This window comes from Zea mays, chromosome 8 (assembly GCF_902167145.1).
Source record: "Zea mays cultivar B73 chromosome 8, Zm-B73-REFERENCE-NAM-5.0, whole genome shotgun sequence".
Lineage (NCBI taxonomy): Eukaryota > Viridiplantae > Streptophyta > Magnoliopsida > Poales > Poaceae > Zea > Zea mays.
The window spans coordinates 112,612,004-112,627,933 of record NC_050103.1 but is presented as its reverse complement, the minus strand read 5'-3'; the positions used below and the strand labels follow the sequence as shown (position 1 = coordinate 112,627,933).

Genomic DNA, 15,930 nt, shown 5'->3' with positions numbered 1-15,930 from the left:
AGACACCTCAGGGAGAAAAGGAAGAAACGAGGAGCTCGGCCGCGGTAGCTCGAAGGGCAATGACGCAACCCTTGGGTCAGCAATGACCGCACAACCGTAGGAAGAAAAGGTGGAGCAAAGTCAGGCCTGAGAAGGGAGTCGGGGAACCCGAAGGAAGAAGCTTACCTCAGCTCATGTCCAATGGAGCGCGACATCCCGATGACCCAAGATCCGACCACCAATCTGGTCGAAGGCGCGCTCAAGGGAAAGACCAAAGTGAAGGGCAAACCGAGGGTAACCAGCAAACGAACAACTGCTCATGGTTTTATATGGGGTGGAGAAGCGTCCGACTCCACCCTGAGAGGTGACTAGTCGCCATAAAGATGGCACCAAGTTCTGAGGAGGAATAAAATGCCACAATCACTCGGAAAATGAAAAGACAATGCACCACCCGACCTGTCATTAGCCCTGAAGGAGATACTCTCCCCTCAGGGGCTTGGGGGCTACTGTTGGGGAAATGATCCTCGATCCCTGGGGCCCATCGGTCAGAGAGCGCGCTGAAAAAAGAGCCCCTTATCACTAGGGCCCAATGGTCAGCTAGAAGAGGTGGATACGTCAACCATGAAAGAACCCGCCCCTCAGTCGACCCCTGCGACACCGAGCTTGGGGTGGGGCATGGTGGAACCTGGCAGAATGAGTCAAGCGTTGTGGAGGGGAACCACTCGAGTGGATCCCACGCCTAGCTATATACTGGCCCTCCATAAATAACCAGCCGCATTAAGCACGCCTAGCACTAAGCCACAGCGTAGGATCCAGTCTGCTTCCCACTCATGACGTACGAACCCCTCGGGCCGCATAGCACTCATGACCTACGAGCCCTCCGGACTAGGGTGCATTTATGGTCCGCGCATCCCTCGACCTGTGTGGCGCACTCATGACCTATCGAACTAGGCCTGAGTGTGTAGACCACTGACAGGGCGCAACACATCGGGTTGTGCCAAGCCCTAGGCTACGAAGGCCAGGGGTTGACGTAGCCTAAATGATGGCGCCTAGGACCCACACAGCCCCGCGTCGTCCGCCACAGTAAATATGAGACAGTCAGGCGACCCTAGGGCCCACAACTACGCGTGGCTTTACCCTAGGTAGAACGTTGGTTTTATCCTTGTCTTACGACTCCTTCCTATGAAGCCACCGTTGGTTAACCCTTCTCCTGGCCTATAAAAGGGAGGGCTACCCCCTAGGCAAGGGGGAGGACGAAGAAGAAGAGAACAATTTGAGAGAGTTCACTTGGATACGCACCCACAAGAACGAACCCTAGACGAGTCTACAAATAGGAGGAGGAGGAGCGTCGATGAGGACCAGGAAGCCGGAGCCCCGCTGCCAAGACAAGATTAGCTAGGACTCCATTCTGTAGCTTATTAGCTCCACTTCCACCCTGATAAAGAGACTTGGAAGCCTCTCCTCCCTCTCTCGCCCTCTTGTAACCCCTACTACGAGTTTTGATCATCAATGGTACTGATAGCGCAAGCCGTAGATAACTGAAAGTAGGGACATTCTGCCCGAATCAGTATAAATCTTGCGCCCACCCTCCAGAGCCCAGAATGCACACAATAAATTTACTTGTCGGAGCTAGGTTCGAAACAACGACACATATACTCTACAAAACACATGTTAGTCACAATAATCATACGTTGTCATTAATCACTAAAACCAACTAGGAGCCCAGATGCTTTCAGAATCTATTTCATTAAACGTCCTAGCAAGAACTAGGAGCCTACCTATAGGACTAGTTCAGCAGTAGACCTAGGGGTCTCTGTCAGCACCTAGAAAAAGGCATACCCCTCGTGCTACCAAGATGCATTGAAGGATCCCAATATAGGAAAGCACAAGCCCCAGCCATTGGGGACCACCGCTCCTAGGGTACATACCTCGGCAACCTACTATAGCCCCGGTCAGGGCAAGGATCAGACCCACTAGGAAACTGATCTCAAGACACTTTGTAGGAGTAAGACATCTAAAATAATAATTTTGAGAAACATTGTTGCCAAACACCGATAGTTATAGACCTAGGTTATGCTAAAATTTATCGGTGGGCTTTATAATATTGTATTTATTTATACATCGACTATGTATCTAGAGTAACAGTGATCTAGATAGATAGAAAATTTGATATACAAAAAATCAAAGTAACTTGTAATTTGAAATAGTAACCAAATTTCGAGTCTTGTGCGGGTCACCCACGGGTTAAAATAGAAACCTGCAACCACACCCTTGAAACTTCCGGTATGGTGCGGGTTGCACCAGCGGGTTAAAATCTTCACTCATACCCGCACCCATCGGGTCGGTAACACCTTCGGTAAGACAGTACAAAGGCAGGTGCGACATGAAGATATAAGCCAAAGATGATACAAACGAAAGCCAAAGCTACGGCTGAAAGAGCTTCGGCTTGATATTGTGATAAAGGCGAAAGACGATACCGACTTAAAGAGGAAAAGACTATATAGTCCTTAATGAAAGTCGCCTAGAGGGGGGGTGAATAGGGCGAAACTGAAATTCTCAAAAATAATCACAACTACAAGCCGGGTTAGCGTTAGGAATATAAACGAGTCTGCGAGAGAGGGAGCGAAACAAATCACAAGCAAATGAAGAGTGTGACACGCGGATTTGTTTTACCGAGGTTCGGTTCTTGCAAACCTACTCCCCGTTGAGGAGGCCACAAAGGCCGGGTCTCTTTCAACCCTTCCCTCTCTCAATCGGTCCCACGGACCGAGTGAGCTTCTCTTCTCAAATCACTTGGGAATCAAACTTCCCGCAAGGGCCACCACACAATTGGTGCCTCTTGGCTCAATTACAAGTGAGTGTTTGATCACAAGAAAGAATCAAGAAAGAAGGAAGCAATCCAAGCGCAAGAGCTCGAAAGAACACAAGCAAATCTCTCTCTCTAGTCACTAGGGCGTTGTGTGGAATATGGAGAGGATTTGATCTCTTTGGTGTGTCTAGAATTGAATGCTAGAGCTCTTGTAGTAGTTGGGAAGTAAAGAACTTGGATGCCATGAATGGTGGGGTGGTTGGGGTATTTATAGCCCCAACCACCAAACATGACCGTTGGCTGGGCTGTCTGTTCGATGGCGCACCGGACAGTCCGGTGCACACCGGACAGTCCGGTGCCCCCGCCACGTCATCAATGCCGTTGGAAATCGACCGTTGGAGTTCTGACTTCTGGGCCCGCCTTGATGTCCGGTGGCGCACCGGACATGCACTGTTCATTGTCCGGTGCCCCGGCATGGGCGTCTCTGCCTTCTGCGCACGCTGCGCGCGTATTAAATGCCCTGCAGGTAGCCGTTGGCGCCTGAAGTAGCCGTTGCTCCGTAGATGCACCGGACAGTCCGGTGCACACCGGACAGTCCGGTGATTTATAGCGGATCGGCTGGAGTGAGAACCCGAGGCTGGCGAGATCCTGAGGCCGCCCTTCCTTGGAGCACCGGACAGTCCGGTGAATTATAGCGGAGTGGCCTCTGGAAATTCCCGAAGATGAGGAGTTTGAAACCTGAGTCCTCTGGTGCACCAGACATGTCCGGTGGCACACCGGACAGTCCGGTGCGCCAGACCAGAGGAGCCTTCGGTTGCTCCTTTGCATTTTTTGTTGAACCCAACACTTGGTCTTTTTATTGGCTAAGTGTGAACCTTTGACACCTGTTTAACTTATACACTAGAGCAAACTAGTTAGTCCAAAGATTTGTGTTGGGCAATTCAACCACCAAAATTATTTAGGAACTAGGTGTGAGCCTAATTCCCTTTCAATCTCCCCCTTTTTGGTGATTGATGCCAACACAAACCAAAGAAAATATAGAAGTGCATAATTGAACTAGTTTGCATAATGTAAGTGTAAAGGTTGCTTGGAAATGAGCCAATATACCTACTTACAAGATATGCATGGATTGTTTCTTTCTTATTTAACATTTTGGACCACGCTTGCACCACATGTTTTTTTGCAAACTCTTTTGTAAATCCTTTTCAAAGTTCTTTTGCAAATGGTCAAAGGTAAATGAATAGGATTTTGCAAAGCATTTTCAAGATTTGAAATTTTCTCCCCTTGTTTCAAATGCTTTTCCTTTGACTAAACAAAACTCCCCCTAAAGGAGATCCTCCTCTTAGTGTTCAAGAGGGTTTTGATATTTCATTTTTGAAATACTACTTTCTCCCTTTTGAACACAATAGGATACCAATTGATAAATACTTTTGGAAAACACTAAGTTTTTGAAATTGGTGGTGGTGGTGGTGCGGTCCTTTTGCTTTGGGCTCATACTCTCTCCCCCTTTGGCATGAATCGCCAAAAACGGAACCATTAGAGCCCTCGAAGTGCTATCTTCCCCTTTGGTCATAAATAAATGAGTTAAGATTATACCAAAGACGAAGTCTTTTGCTTTCTCCCCAAAGGTGAAGAGTGGCTTGGAGCGACGGCGAAGGATGAGTTACGGAGTGGAAGCCTTTGTCTTTGCCGAAGACTCCTATTCCCTTTCAATATACCTATGACTTGGTTTAAGATAGACTTGAAAACACATTAGTCATAGCATATAAAAGAGATATGATCAAAAGTATATAAATGAGCTATGTGTGCAATCTAGCAAAAGAAGTTGCGTGAATCAAGAATATTGAGCTCATGCCTAAGTTTGGTAAAAGTTTGTTCATCAAGAGGCTTGGTAAAGATATCGGCTAATTGATCTTTAGTGTTGATGTAAGAAATCTCGATATCCCCCTTTTGTTGGTGATCCCTAAGAAAATGATACCGAATGGCTATGTGCTTAGTGCGGCTATGCTCGACGGGATTGTCAGCCATTTTGATTGCACTCTCATTATCACATAGCAAAGGAACTTTGGTTAATTTGTAACCGTAGTCCCGCAGGGTTTGCCTCATCCAAAGTAATTGCGCGCAACAATGACCTGCGGCAATGTACTCGGCTTCGGCGGTTGAAAGAGCGACCGAATTTTGCTTCTTTGAAGCCCAAGACACCAAGGATCTCCCCAAGAACTGGCAAGTCCCTGATGTGCTCTTCCTGTTAATCTTACACCCCGCCCAATCGGCATCCGAATAACCAATTAAATCAAATGTGGATCCCCGAGGGTACCAAAGCCCAAACTTAGGAGTATAAGCCAAATATCTCAAGATTCGTTTTACGGCCGTAAGGTGTGATTCCTTAGGGTCGGCTTGGAATCTTGCACACATGCAAACGGAAAGCATAATGTCCGGTCGAGATGCACATAAATAAAGCAATGAATTAATCATCGACCGGTATACCTTTTGATCCACGGACTTACCTCCCGTGTCGAGGTCGAGATGCCCATTTGTTCCCATGGGTGTCTTGATGGGCTTGGCATCCTTCATCCCAAACTTGTTTAGAATGTCTTGAGTGTACTTCGTTTGGCTAATGAAGGTGCCCTCTTGGAGTTGCTTTACTTGGAATCCTAAGAAATACTTCAACTCCCCCATCATAGACATCTCGAATTTCTGTGTCATGATCCTACTAAATTCCTCACAAGTAGATTCGTTAGTAGACCCAAATATGATATCATCAACATAAATTTGGCATACAAACAAATCATTGTCAAGAGTTTTAGTGAATAGAGTAGGATCGGCCTTGCCGACTTTGAAGCCATTAGTGATAAGGAAATCTCTAAGGCATTCATACCATGCTCTTGGGGCTTGCTTGAGCCCATAAAGCGCCTTAGAGAGCTTATAGACATGGTTAGGATACTCACTGTCTTCAAAGCCGGGAGGTTGCTCAACATAGACCTCTTCCTTGATTGGTCCGTTGAGGAAGGCACTTTTCACGTCCATTTGATAAAGCTTAAAGCCATGGTAAGTAGCATAGGCTAATAATATGCGAATTGACTCAAGCCTAGCTACGGGTGCATAGGTTTCACCGAAATCCAAACCTTCGACTTGGGAGTATCCCTTGGCCACAAGTCGAGCTTTGTTCCTTGTCACCACGCCATGCTCATCTTGCTTGTTGCGGAAGACCCATTTGGTTCCTACAACATTTTGGTTAGGACGTGGAACTAAATGCCATACCTCATTCCTAGTGAAGTTGTTGAGCTCCTCTTGCATCGCCACCACCCAATCCGAATCTTGTAGTGCTTCCTCTACCCTGTGTGGCTCAATAGAGGAAACAAAAGAGTAATGTTCACAAAAGTGTGCAATACGAGATCTAGTAGTTACCCCCTTATGAATGTCGCCGAGGATAGTGTCGACGGGGTGATCTCGTTGTATTGCTTGGTGGACTCTTGGGTGTGGCGGCCTTGGTTCTTCATCCTCCTTGTCTTCATCATTTGCCTCTCCCCCTTGATCGTTGCCGTCATTTTGAGGTGGCTCATCTTCTTGGTCTTCTTGTTCAACACCTTGAGTCTCATCCTCAACTTGTGTTGGTGGAGATGCTTGCGTGGAGGAGGATGGTTGATCTTGTGCATGTGGAGGCTCTTCGGATTCCTTAGGACACACATCCCCAATGGACATGTTCCTTATCGCTATGCATGGAGCCTGTTCTTCACCTATCTCATCAAGATCAACTTGCTCTACTTGAGAGCCGTTAGTTTCATCAAACACAACGTCACATGAGACTTCAACTAGTCCAGTGGACTTGTTAAAGACCCTATATGCCCTTGTGTTTGAGTCATAACCAAGTAAAAAGCCTTCTACAGTCTTAGGAGCAAATTTAGATTTTCTACCTCTTTTAACAAGAATAAAGCATTTGCTACCAAAGACTCTAAAATATGAAATGTTGGGCTTTTTACCGGTTAGGAGTTCATATGATGTCTTCTTGAGGATTCGGTGTAGATATAACCGGTTGATGGCGTAGCAAGCGGTGTTGACTGCCTCCGCCCAAAACCGATCCGAAGTCTCGTACTCATCAAGCATGGTTCTTGCCATATCCAATAGAGTTTGATTCTTCCTCTCCACTACACCATTTTGTTGTGGAGTGTAGGGAGAAGAGAACTCATGCTTGATGCCCTCTTCCTCAAGAAAGCTTTCAATTTGAGAGTTCTTGAACTCCGTCCCGTTGTCGCTTCTAATTTTCTTGATCCTTAAGCTGAACTCATTTTGAGCCCGTCTCAAGAATCCCTTTAAGGTTTCTTGGGTATGAGATTTTTCCTGCAAAAAGAACACGCAAGTGAAGCGAGAATAATCATCCACAATAACTAGACAGTACTTACTCCCACCGATGCTTATGTAAGCGATCGGGCCGAATAAATCCATGTGTAGGAGCTCCAGTGGCCTGTCACTAGTCATAACGTTCTTGTGTGGATGATGGGTTCCAACTTGCTTCCCGGCTTGACATGCGCTACAAATCCTGTCTTTCTCAAAATGAACATTTGTTAATCCTAAAATGTGTTCTCCCTTTAGAAGTTTATGAAGATTCTTCATCCCAACATGGGCTAGTCGGCGGTGCCAGAGCCAACCCATGTTAGTCTTAGCAATTAAGCAAGTGTCGAGTTCAGCTCTATCAAAATCTACCAAGTATAGCTGACCCTCTAACACTCCCTTAAATGCTATTGAATCATCACTTCTTCTAAAGACAGTGACACCTACATCAGTGAATAGACAGTTGTAGCCCATTTGACATAATTGGGATACAGAAAGCAAATTGTAATCTAATGAGTCAACAAGAAAAACATTGGAAATAGTATGGTCAGGTGATATAGCAATTTTACCAATACCTTTGACCAAACCTTGATTTCCATCCCCAAATGTGATAGCTCGTTGGGAATCTTGGTTTTTCTCGTAGGAGGAGAACATCTTCTTCTCCCCTGTCATGTGGTTTGTGCACCCGCTGTCGAGTATCCAACTTGAGCCCCCGGATGCATAAACCTACAAAACAAGTTTAGTTCTTGACTTTAGGTACCCAAATGGTTTTGGGTCCTTTGGCATTAGACACAAGAACTTTGGGTACCCAAACACAAGTCCTTGACCCCTTGTGCTTGCCCCCAACATATTTGGCAACTACCTTGCCGGATTTGTTAGTCAAAACATAAGATGCATCAAAAGTTTTAAAGGAGATATTATGGTCATTTGATGCAATAGGAATTTTCTTCTTAGGCAACTTAGCACGGGTTGGTTGCCTAGAACTAGATGTCTCACTCTTATACATAAAAGCATGGTTAGATCCAGAGTGAGACTTCCTAGAATGAATTTTTCTAATTTTGTCCTCGGGATAACCGGCAGGGTATAAAATGTAACCCTCGTTATCCTGAGGCATGGGAGCCTTGCCCTTAACAAAGTTTGACAATCTTTTAGGAGGGGCGCTAATTTTGACATTGTCTCCCCTTTGGAAGCCAATGCCATCCTTAATGCCAGGGCGTCTCCCATTATAAAGCATGCTACGAGCAAATTTAAATTTCTCATTTTCTAAGTTGTGCTCGGCAATTTTAGCATCTAGTTTAGCTATATGATCATTTTGTTGTTTAATTAAAGTCATGTGATCATGAATAGCATTGATATCAACATCTCTACATCTAGTACAAATAGAAACATGCTCAACATTAGATGTAGAGGGTTTGCAAGATTTTAATTCAACAACCTTAGCATGTAATATATCATTCTCACTTCTAAGGTTGGAAATAGTAACATTGCAAACATCAAAATCTTTAGCCTTAGCAATCAATTTTTCATTTTCTACTCTAAGGCTAGCAAGAGAATCATTCAATTCCTTAATCTTAGCAAGCAAGTCATCATTACTATTTCTAAGATTGGGAATTGAAGCATCACAAACATGAGACTCAACCTTAGCAATTAAACTAGCATTTTCATTTCTAAGGTTGACAATGGTGTCATGGCAAGTGCTTAGCTTACTAGATAAATTTTCACATTTTTCAACTTCTAGAGCATAAGCATTTTTGATCTTAACATGTTTCTTGTTTTCTTTAATTAGAAAATCCTCTTGGGAATCCAAAAGGTCATCTTTTTCATGAATAGCACTAATCAATTCATTTAATTTTTCTTTTTGTTCCATGTTAAGATTGGCAAAAAGAGAATGCAAGTTATCTTCCTCATCACTAACATTATCATCACTAGAGGATTCATATTTAGTGGAGGATCTTGATTTTACCTTCTTTTTGCCATCCTTTGCCATGAGACATTTGTGGCCGACGTTTGGGAAGAGAAGTCCCTTGGTGACGGCGATGTTGGCGGCGTCCTCGTCGTCGGAGGAGTCGCTTGAGCTTTCGTCGGAATCCCACTCCCGACAAACATGGGCATCGCCGCCCTTTTTCTTGTAGTACTTCTTTTTCTCCTTTCTTCTCCCCTTCTTGTCGTCGCCTCGGTCACTGTCACTTGATATAGGACATTTGGCAATAAAATGACCGGGCTTACCACATTTGTAGCAAACCTTTTTGGAGCGGGGCTTGTAGTCTTTCCCCCTCCTTTGTTTGAGGATTTGGCGGAAGCTCTTGATGACGAGCGCCATCTCCTCATTGTCAAGCTTGGAGGCGTCGATTGGTTGTCGACTTGGTGTAGCCTCCTCCTTCTTTTCCTCCGTCGCCTTGAATGCGACGGGTTGAGCTTCGGATGTGGTGGAATCATCAAGCTCGTTGATCTTCCTCGAGCCTTCGATCATGCACTCAAAACTTACAAAATTCCCGATAACTTCCTCGGGGGTCATTTTAGTATATCTAAGATTACCACAAATTAATTGAACTTGAGTGGGGTTAAGGAAAATGAGAGATCTTAAAATAACCTTAACCACTTCGTGGTCATCCCACTTTACGCTCCCGAGGTTGCGCACTTGATTCACCAAGGTCTTGAGCCGGTTGTACATGTGTTGTGGCTCTTCCCCTTTGCGAAGCCGGAACCGACCGAGCTCCCCCTCGATCGTTTAACGCTTGGTGATCTTGGTGAGCTCGTCTCCCTCGTGCGCGGTTTTGAGCACATCCCAAACCTCCTTGGCGCTCTTCAACCCTTGTACTTTGTTATACTCCTCTCTACTTAGAGAGGCGAGGAGTATTGTTGTCGCTTGAGAGTTGAAGTGCTCGATTTGGGCCACTTCATCCTCATCATAATTCTTGTCCCCTACGGATGGTACCTGTGCACCAAACTCAACAACATCCCATATACTTTTGTGGAGTGAGGTTAGATGAAATCGCATTAAATCACTCCACCTAGCATAATCTTCACCATCAAAAGTTGGTGGTTTGCCTAATGGGACGGAAAGTAAAGGTGCATGTTTAGAAATGCGAGGATAGTGTAGGGGGATCTTACTAAACTTCTTACGCTCTTGGCGTTTAGAAGTTACGGAGGGTGCATCGGAGTCGGAGGTTGATGTTGATGAAGTGTCGGTCTCGTAGTAGACCACCTTCCTCATCCTTTTTTGCTTGTCCCCTCTCCGATGTGGCTTGTGGGAGGAAGATCTCTCCTTCTTCTCTTTGTGGTGCGAAGAAGATTTCTTCTCCTTCCCTTTGTTGGAGGAGCTCTTCTTCTTCTCCTTCCTCTTGGTGCGGGACTCTTCCGATGAAGTGCTCCCTTGGCTTGTAGTGGGCTTTTCACCGGTCTCCATCTCCTTCTTGGCGTGATCTCCCGACATCACTTCGAGCGGTTAGGCTCTAATGAAGCACCGGGCTCTGATACCAATTGAAAGTCGCCTAGAGGGGGGGGGGGTGAATAGGGCGAAACTGAAATTCTCAAAAATAATCACAACTACAAGCCGGGTTAGCGTTAGGAATATAAACGAGTCCGCGAGAGAGGGAGCGAAACAAATCACAAGCAAATGAAGAGTGTGACACGCGGATTTGTTTTACCGAGGTTCGGTTCTTGCAAACCTACTCCCCGTTGAGGAGGCCACAAAGGCCGGGTCTCTTTCAACCCTTCCCTCTCTCAATCGGTCCCACGGACCGAGTGAGCTTCTCTTCTCAAATCACTTGGGAATCAAACTTCCCGCAAGGGCCACCACACAATTGGTGCCTCTTGCCTCAATTACAAGTGAGTGTTTGATCACAAGAAAGAATCAAGAAAGAAGGAAGCAATCCAAGCGCAAGAGCTCGAAAGAACACAAGCAAATCTCTCTCTCTAGTCACTAGGGCGTTGTGTGGAATATGGAGAGGATTTGATCTCTTTGGTGTGTCTAGAATTGAATGCTAGAGCTCTTGTAGTAGTTGGGAAATAAAGAGCTTGGATGCCATGAATGGTGGGGTGGTTGGGGTATTTATAGCCCCAACCACCAAACATGACCGTTGGCTGGGCTGTCTGTTCGATGGCGCACCGGACAGTCCGGTGCCCCCGCCACGTCATCAGTGCCGTTGGAAATCGACCGTTGGAGTTCTGACTTCTGGGCCCGCCTTGATGTCCGGTGGCGCACCGGACATGCACTGTTCATTGTCCGGTGCCCCGGCATGGGCGTCTCTGCCTTCTGCGCACGCTGCGCGCGTATTAAATGCCCTGCAGGTAGCTGTTGGCGCCTGAAGTAGCCGTTGCTCCGTAGATGCACCGGACAGTCCGGTGCACACCGGACAGTCCGGTGCACACCGGACAGTCCGATGATTTATAGCGGATCGGCTGGAGTGAGAACCCGAGGCTGGCGAGATCCTGAGGCCGCCCTTCCTTGGAGCACCGGACAGTCCGGTGCACACCGGACAGTCCGGTGAATTATAGCGGAGTGGCCTCTGGAAATTCCCGAAGATGAGGAGTTTGAAACCTGAGTCCTCTGGTGCACCGGACAGTCCGGTGCGCCAGACCAGAGGAGCCTTCGGTTGCTCCTTTGCATTTTTTGTTGAACCCAACACTTGGTCTTTTTATTGGCTAAGTGTGAACCTTTGACACCTGTTTAACTTATACACTAGAGCAAACTAGTTAGTCCAAAGATTTGTGTTGGGCAATTCAACCACCAAAATTATTTAGGAACTAGGTGTGAGCCTAATTCCCTTTCACTTAATAGTTTGCATTATGGTTGTAATTAGTTAACAAGGACATGTATGTAATTTTGTTCGGGCTGCGTCTCGTGCCTATAAATAGATGAACAGTACCCCGTACTGTTCACACTGGATTGTAATCGTTCTCGCGTCACTCTCGCATTTCACCTTCTGCCAAGCCGAAGGTATAATGATAATGTTTTATGTTGTTGATGTTTATTCATATTTATAAAATAAGAATGCAAATAATCTAATAATTTATAGGGATTATTCGTATTCTTTTGTGTTTCGTGTATATTTATTCATCTTTGTCCATTGAAATGATGAAGGTACGCCCTTCATAACCTTCGCCCGAAAATTATTATATCCCAAAGGGAGATAATGCTTCGAAGGACGAAGGTTTTTAATCATTAACAATTGTGTTAACTTGTTCTTGATTTGTAGCATTTGAGAACAAGCGAATAACATGTACCCGACACATTTTGGTTTTGCGAATTAAGTTGCCAACTTGCCATCTCTACGTCGTAGTTAGGCTGTAAATCTATCTTCCATTTCAATCTCTACTCTAGAATAGTGCAGTTTACAGTGTAGTGTTTTGTACAATCATCTTCAGTAACCTCTCTGTTACATATTTTATTTCACCTCTTATATTTTAAACTCCACTATATACAACTTGTGTACAAAACAATATTTTATCCGTTTATACGGTGAGCATGCTATCAAGGGAGGCAGGGCCAGCACTATTAAATGCTGATGCATGGCTGCAGCCTGCAGGCTGCAGCGGTCTACCATGTTCATTCATACATGCATCTGCACGACTGCTACACCTGCATCACCGCCCCTCCGGTCCATCCTTGATTCTCTTCTCTCTCAGTCTCTCATATCATCGCGCTTCACATGCAGCTTCCGGCCGGGCACATGAAGATGGAGATTCCAATTTCCACCCGACGACTTCAGATACATTTTTTTCTAAAAAAAAGTCATAGTGCTACAACTAATTCTCGCAAAGAAATGTTTGCATCCCAACCACGATATTCTATGTAACTGCGCGCCGCCTAGGGCTAGACAAAATACTTCTGCCTTGTTGAATCGCTTGGTTTATGGTCAGCTTGGCTCGATTCAGATCGACTCGTTTGAATTTTTTCACGAGTTAAACTGACATTATAGCTTGGTTCGTTAACAAGCCAGTTGGATTCGTTAATGAGCCAGCTCGTGAGCTAAATGATCTACCACATTTCAGCAAAACGAAACTATATACATGTACTATATACATATCATTTACGGAATAATTGATGAACATGTTTTATATATATATGTGAAGTGTCTACGGCCTATGAGTTAAACTAATGATTAATGAACTATGTCTATGTGTTAAATTGGTCTATGCAAATATAATTGTGGGTTAAACTAATGAACATACGTGAATTGTGAATTGTTGAGTGATGAGTTGTGCTAATTTGGTGTTACATTGACATGGTTTGTGAAACTATGAGTATAACTACTATTTTCTATTGTTAAATTAGTTATAAATTAACTAGAAATTAATTATTATATATATATATTATTTTTTTCTGTTTTAGCTTACGAGGTAAACGAGCCAACTCGAACTAGTAAATGAGTCAAACCGAGCTGATTCTGTGATTCGTTAGCTTAACGAGTTAGCTTGAACTCTTACCAGCCGAAATGTCTCGTTATCCAGCCTAGCGTCGAAATGTCTCGTTATCGAGCCAACTCGAACTAGTAAATGAGTCAAACCGAGCTGACTCTGTGATTCGTTATTCTTTTCCCTTAGAAAAAAGGACCCCGTATCTCTAAATTCCAACTGCTGCAAAGAAATGCCATATATGCATGGTTTTAAGTATTTTTTTTTCATTTTATTTTCGTCCGAGAACCGAGATGTTCTAAATTTTTTTCACATGCAACGAAAACAGTACTACTCTGCATAATAAAGTACTACGTTGGGTGTGCTTCGGCTTGACTTCCAAGTTCCTGCGCCTTGCAGCCAGCCAGCCAGCCAGCTATCCTTTTGAAGAGTGCACAGAAAGCCAGCTTTCGAGGTATACTCACCATGTGGGGTGAAACAGATGACGTACAGCTAATTAAGTTTCAGCAGGTACACAGTAGCACTGTAGCAGTACTCCTACACTGTTTCCCTGCGCTGTTTAACCGAGGATAGATGAGAAAACAGAGAAACGGATTGTAAAGACAGAATAGTGATACATAAAATCAATTTTCACCTTTCTATTCTATGAATTTAATATAGACTTGTATTTAAACTTTTGAAAAATAGTGGAGTGTCAAATTCCATACCTAATAGACTACTCTATTAAGTAGATTCTAATTCTAATGATATTCCAGTAGTGTTAAAGCAAGAACAAAGTGTGGCAAGTGGACCTGTTTATGTTTGCATCTTGAATACGGAGTATGCATCCATAAAGGTGATATATATAGAGATTAATTGGAGAAATTAAACCGTGGACAAATAAAGCAGCTATATTGTCACATGTTGACACGATTTGCAGATATATAGGATCCACATATTTTTTGGCTTCAGCACGAACAAAAAGAACCACGTACAGTACTTAGGGTCCATCCTACTACAAACACTACACACCTTACTATATAGGAGTATTGTTCATCTCCATATGTCATGTATGTAAAGGACAAAACCCTCATCAATCTCGTAATTAAGTGTACAAGACTAGGTCGCGCACTGCACGACCATAGCAGAGCACACTACCAAGATCGATAGATGTGACCAAGACCAAAGAACTGGAAGATCCAACCCAACTTCGTTTTAATCAATCATCAGGAGGCAGCGGTACCTTGCCCTCCTCCGACCACGGACGCTAGAAGCCCGTGCAGCCTGCCGGTGCCCCTGCGGGAGTGCCGGGTCCGGAAGCAAAGCGTGGACGTCGGCGACGCCGTCGCGGCCGCACCAGCATCTTCGTCGTCGTTGTCGTCGTCTCCCCTTGAGTTGGACGAGAAGGACGACCGCGGGCTCGCGAGCAGCAGCCGGTTCCCCCGGCTCCGGGCACACTGCACCTGCGCGCTCTCTCTGGGCGGCGCCGGCGCCGGCGCCGACGGTGACCGCGACGGCACGGGCATGGTATGGCTCCTGCGCAGCTTGGGGAGGATGCTCTGCACGAAGCTGCTAGGCGGCTTGGACGAGAGCAGCTTCTTGGAGGACTGGGATTTGGCGAACTTGGTCTTGGCCGCGCCCTTGTAGTAGGACGGCGGCGGGGTGAGGGGCGGGAGGGTGGCGCTGGACATGGCGTGCTTGGGAGTGCCCGGCGCGGACTCCCACATGAATGGCACCGACCCCGCGGAGGCGACGCCGTAGTAGACGCGGAAGGAGGGGTTGGAGACGGAGGAGGCGTCGTCCTTGCAGAGGAAGCGCCGGTTGGCTGTACTCGCCCTCTCCTCCTCCATGGCGGCCAGGAGCGTCTTCGTCTGGCTTGAGCTCTTGGGGACCATTCTCGTCCTGTCTTCCTTGTCCAGCATTGTCGTCCGGATCTTGTCGAGAGAATGACGATGTTTGACAAAGTTGAGCTTCTTCGAGTATGGAAATAGAGGGTGGACGTACGAGATCTTAGTTATAGGATGTAAAGAAGGGTCGGCTTTAGACTTGCACAAACTAGAGAGAAGGGCAGGGGGTATGAGTGATAAGTATGTATAAGGAGAGATGTATGAACTAGTTATTAGTCTTGACTGTAACAAGTAGGTATATGGTCAACTAAAATATTATTTTGTATTGTAGTATATACTATTCGTAGAGTAGAGTTTGAAAATATATGTATGAAGATGAGTAGGCTATTGAAAATAGTTAGAGTTATATACAAGAGCGGTCTCTTAATATGGTGGCCCTGGTCATGAACAGGGAGGCAGGCAATATATAATGTGGTCTTGATCAAAGGCCACATGAAGCCATTATATTAGTCTTGGCTTTGACTCCGGGATTAACAATCCAGCAATCAAATCATACTCAATCATACGTATTAATTGTGCATGGAGACGACTATACACCATCATGACTTGCCCATTTTTTGTATGGAAGTA

General features: G+C 45.3%; 1 protein-coding gene across 1 annotated transcript; it reads right to left on the bottom strand.

Annotated features, from left to right (window-relative positions):
- Nucleotides 1-14,396: 14,396 nt before the first annotated feature.
- Nucleotides 14,397-15,411, bottom strand: LOC100278553 (uncharacterized). Its single transcript, NM_001151792.2, is given in 1 exon segment — nt 14,397-15,411. A coding segment is annotated over 1 exon segment (696 nt). The 5' UTR covers nt 15,376-15,411; the 3' UTR covers nt 14,397-14,679.
- Between the last annotated feature and the right edge of the window lie 519 nt (nt 15,412-15,930).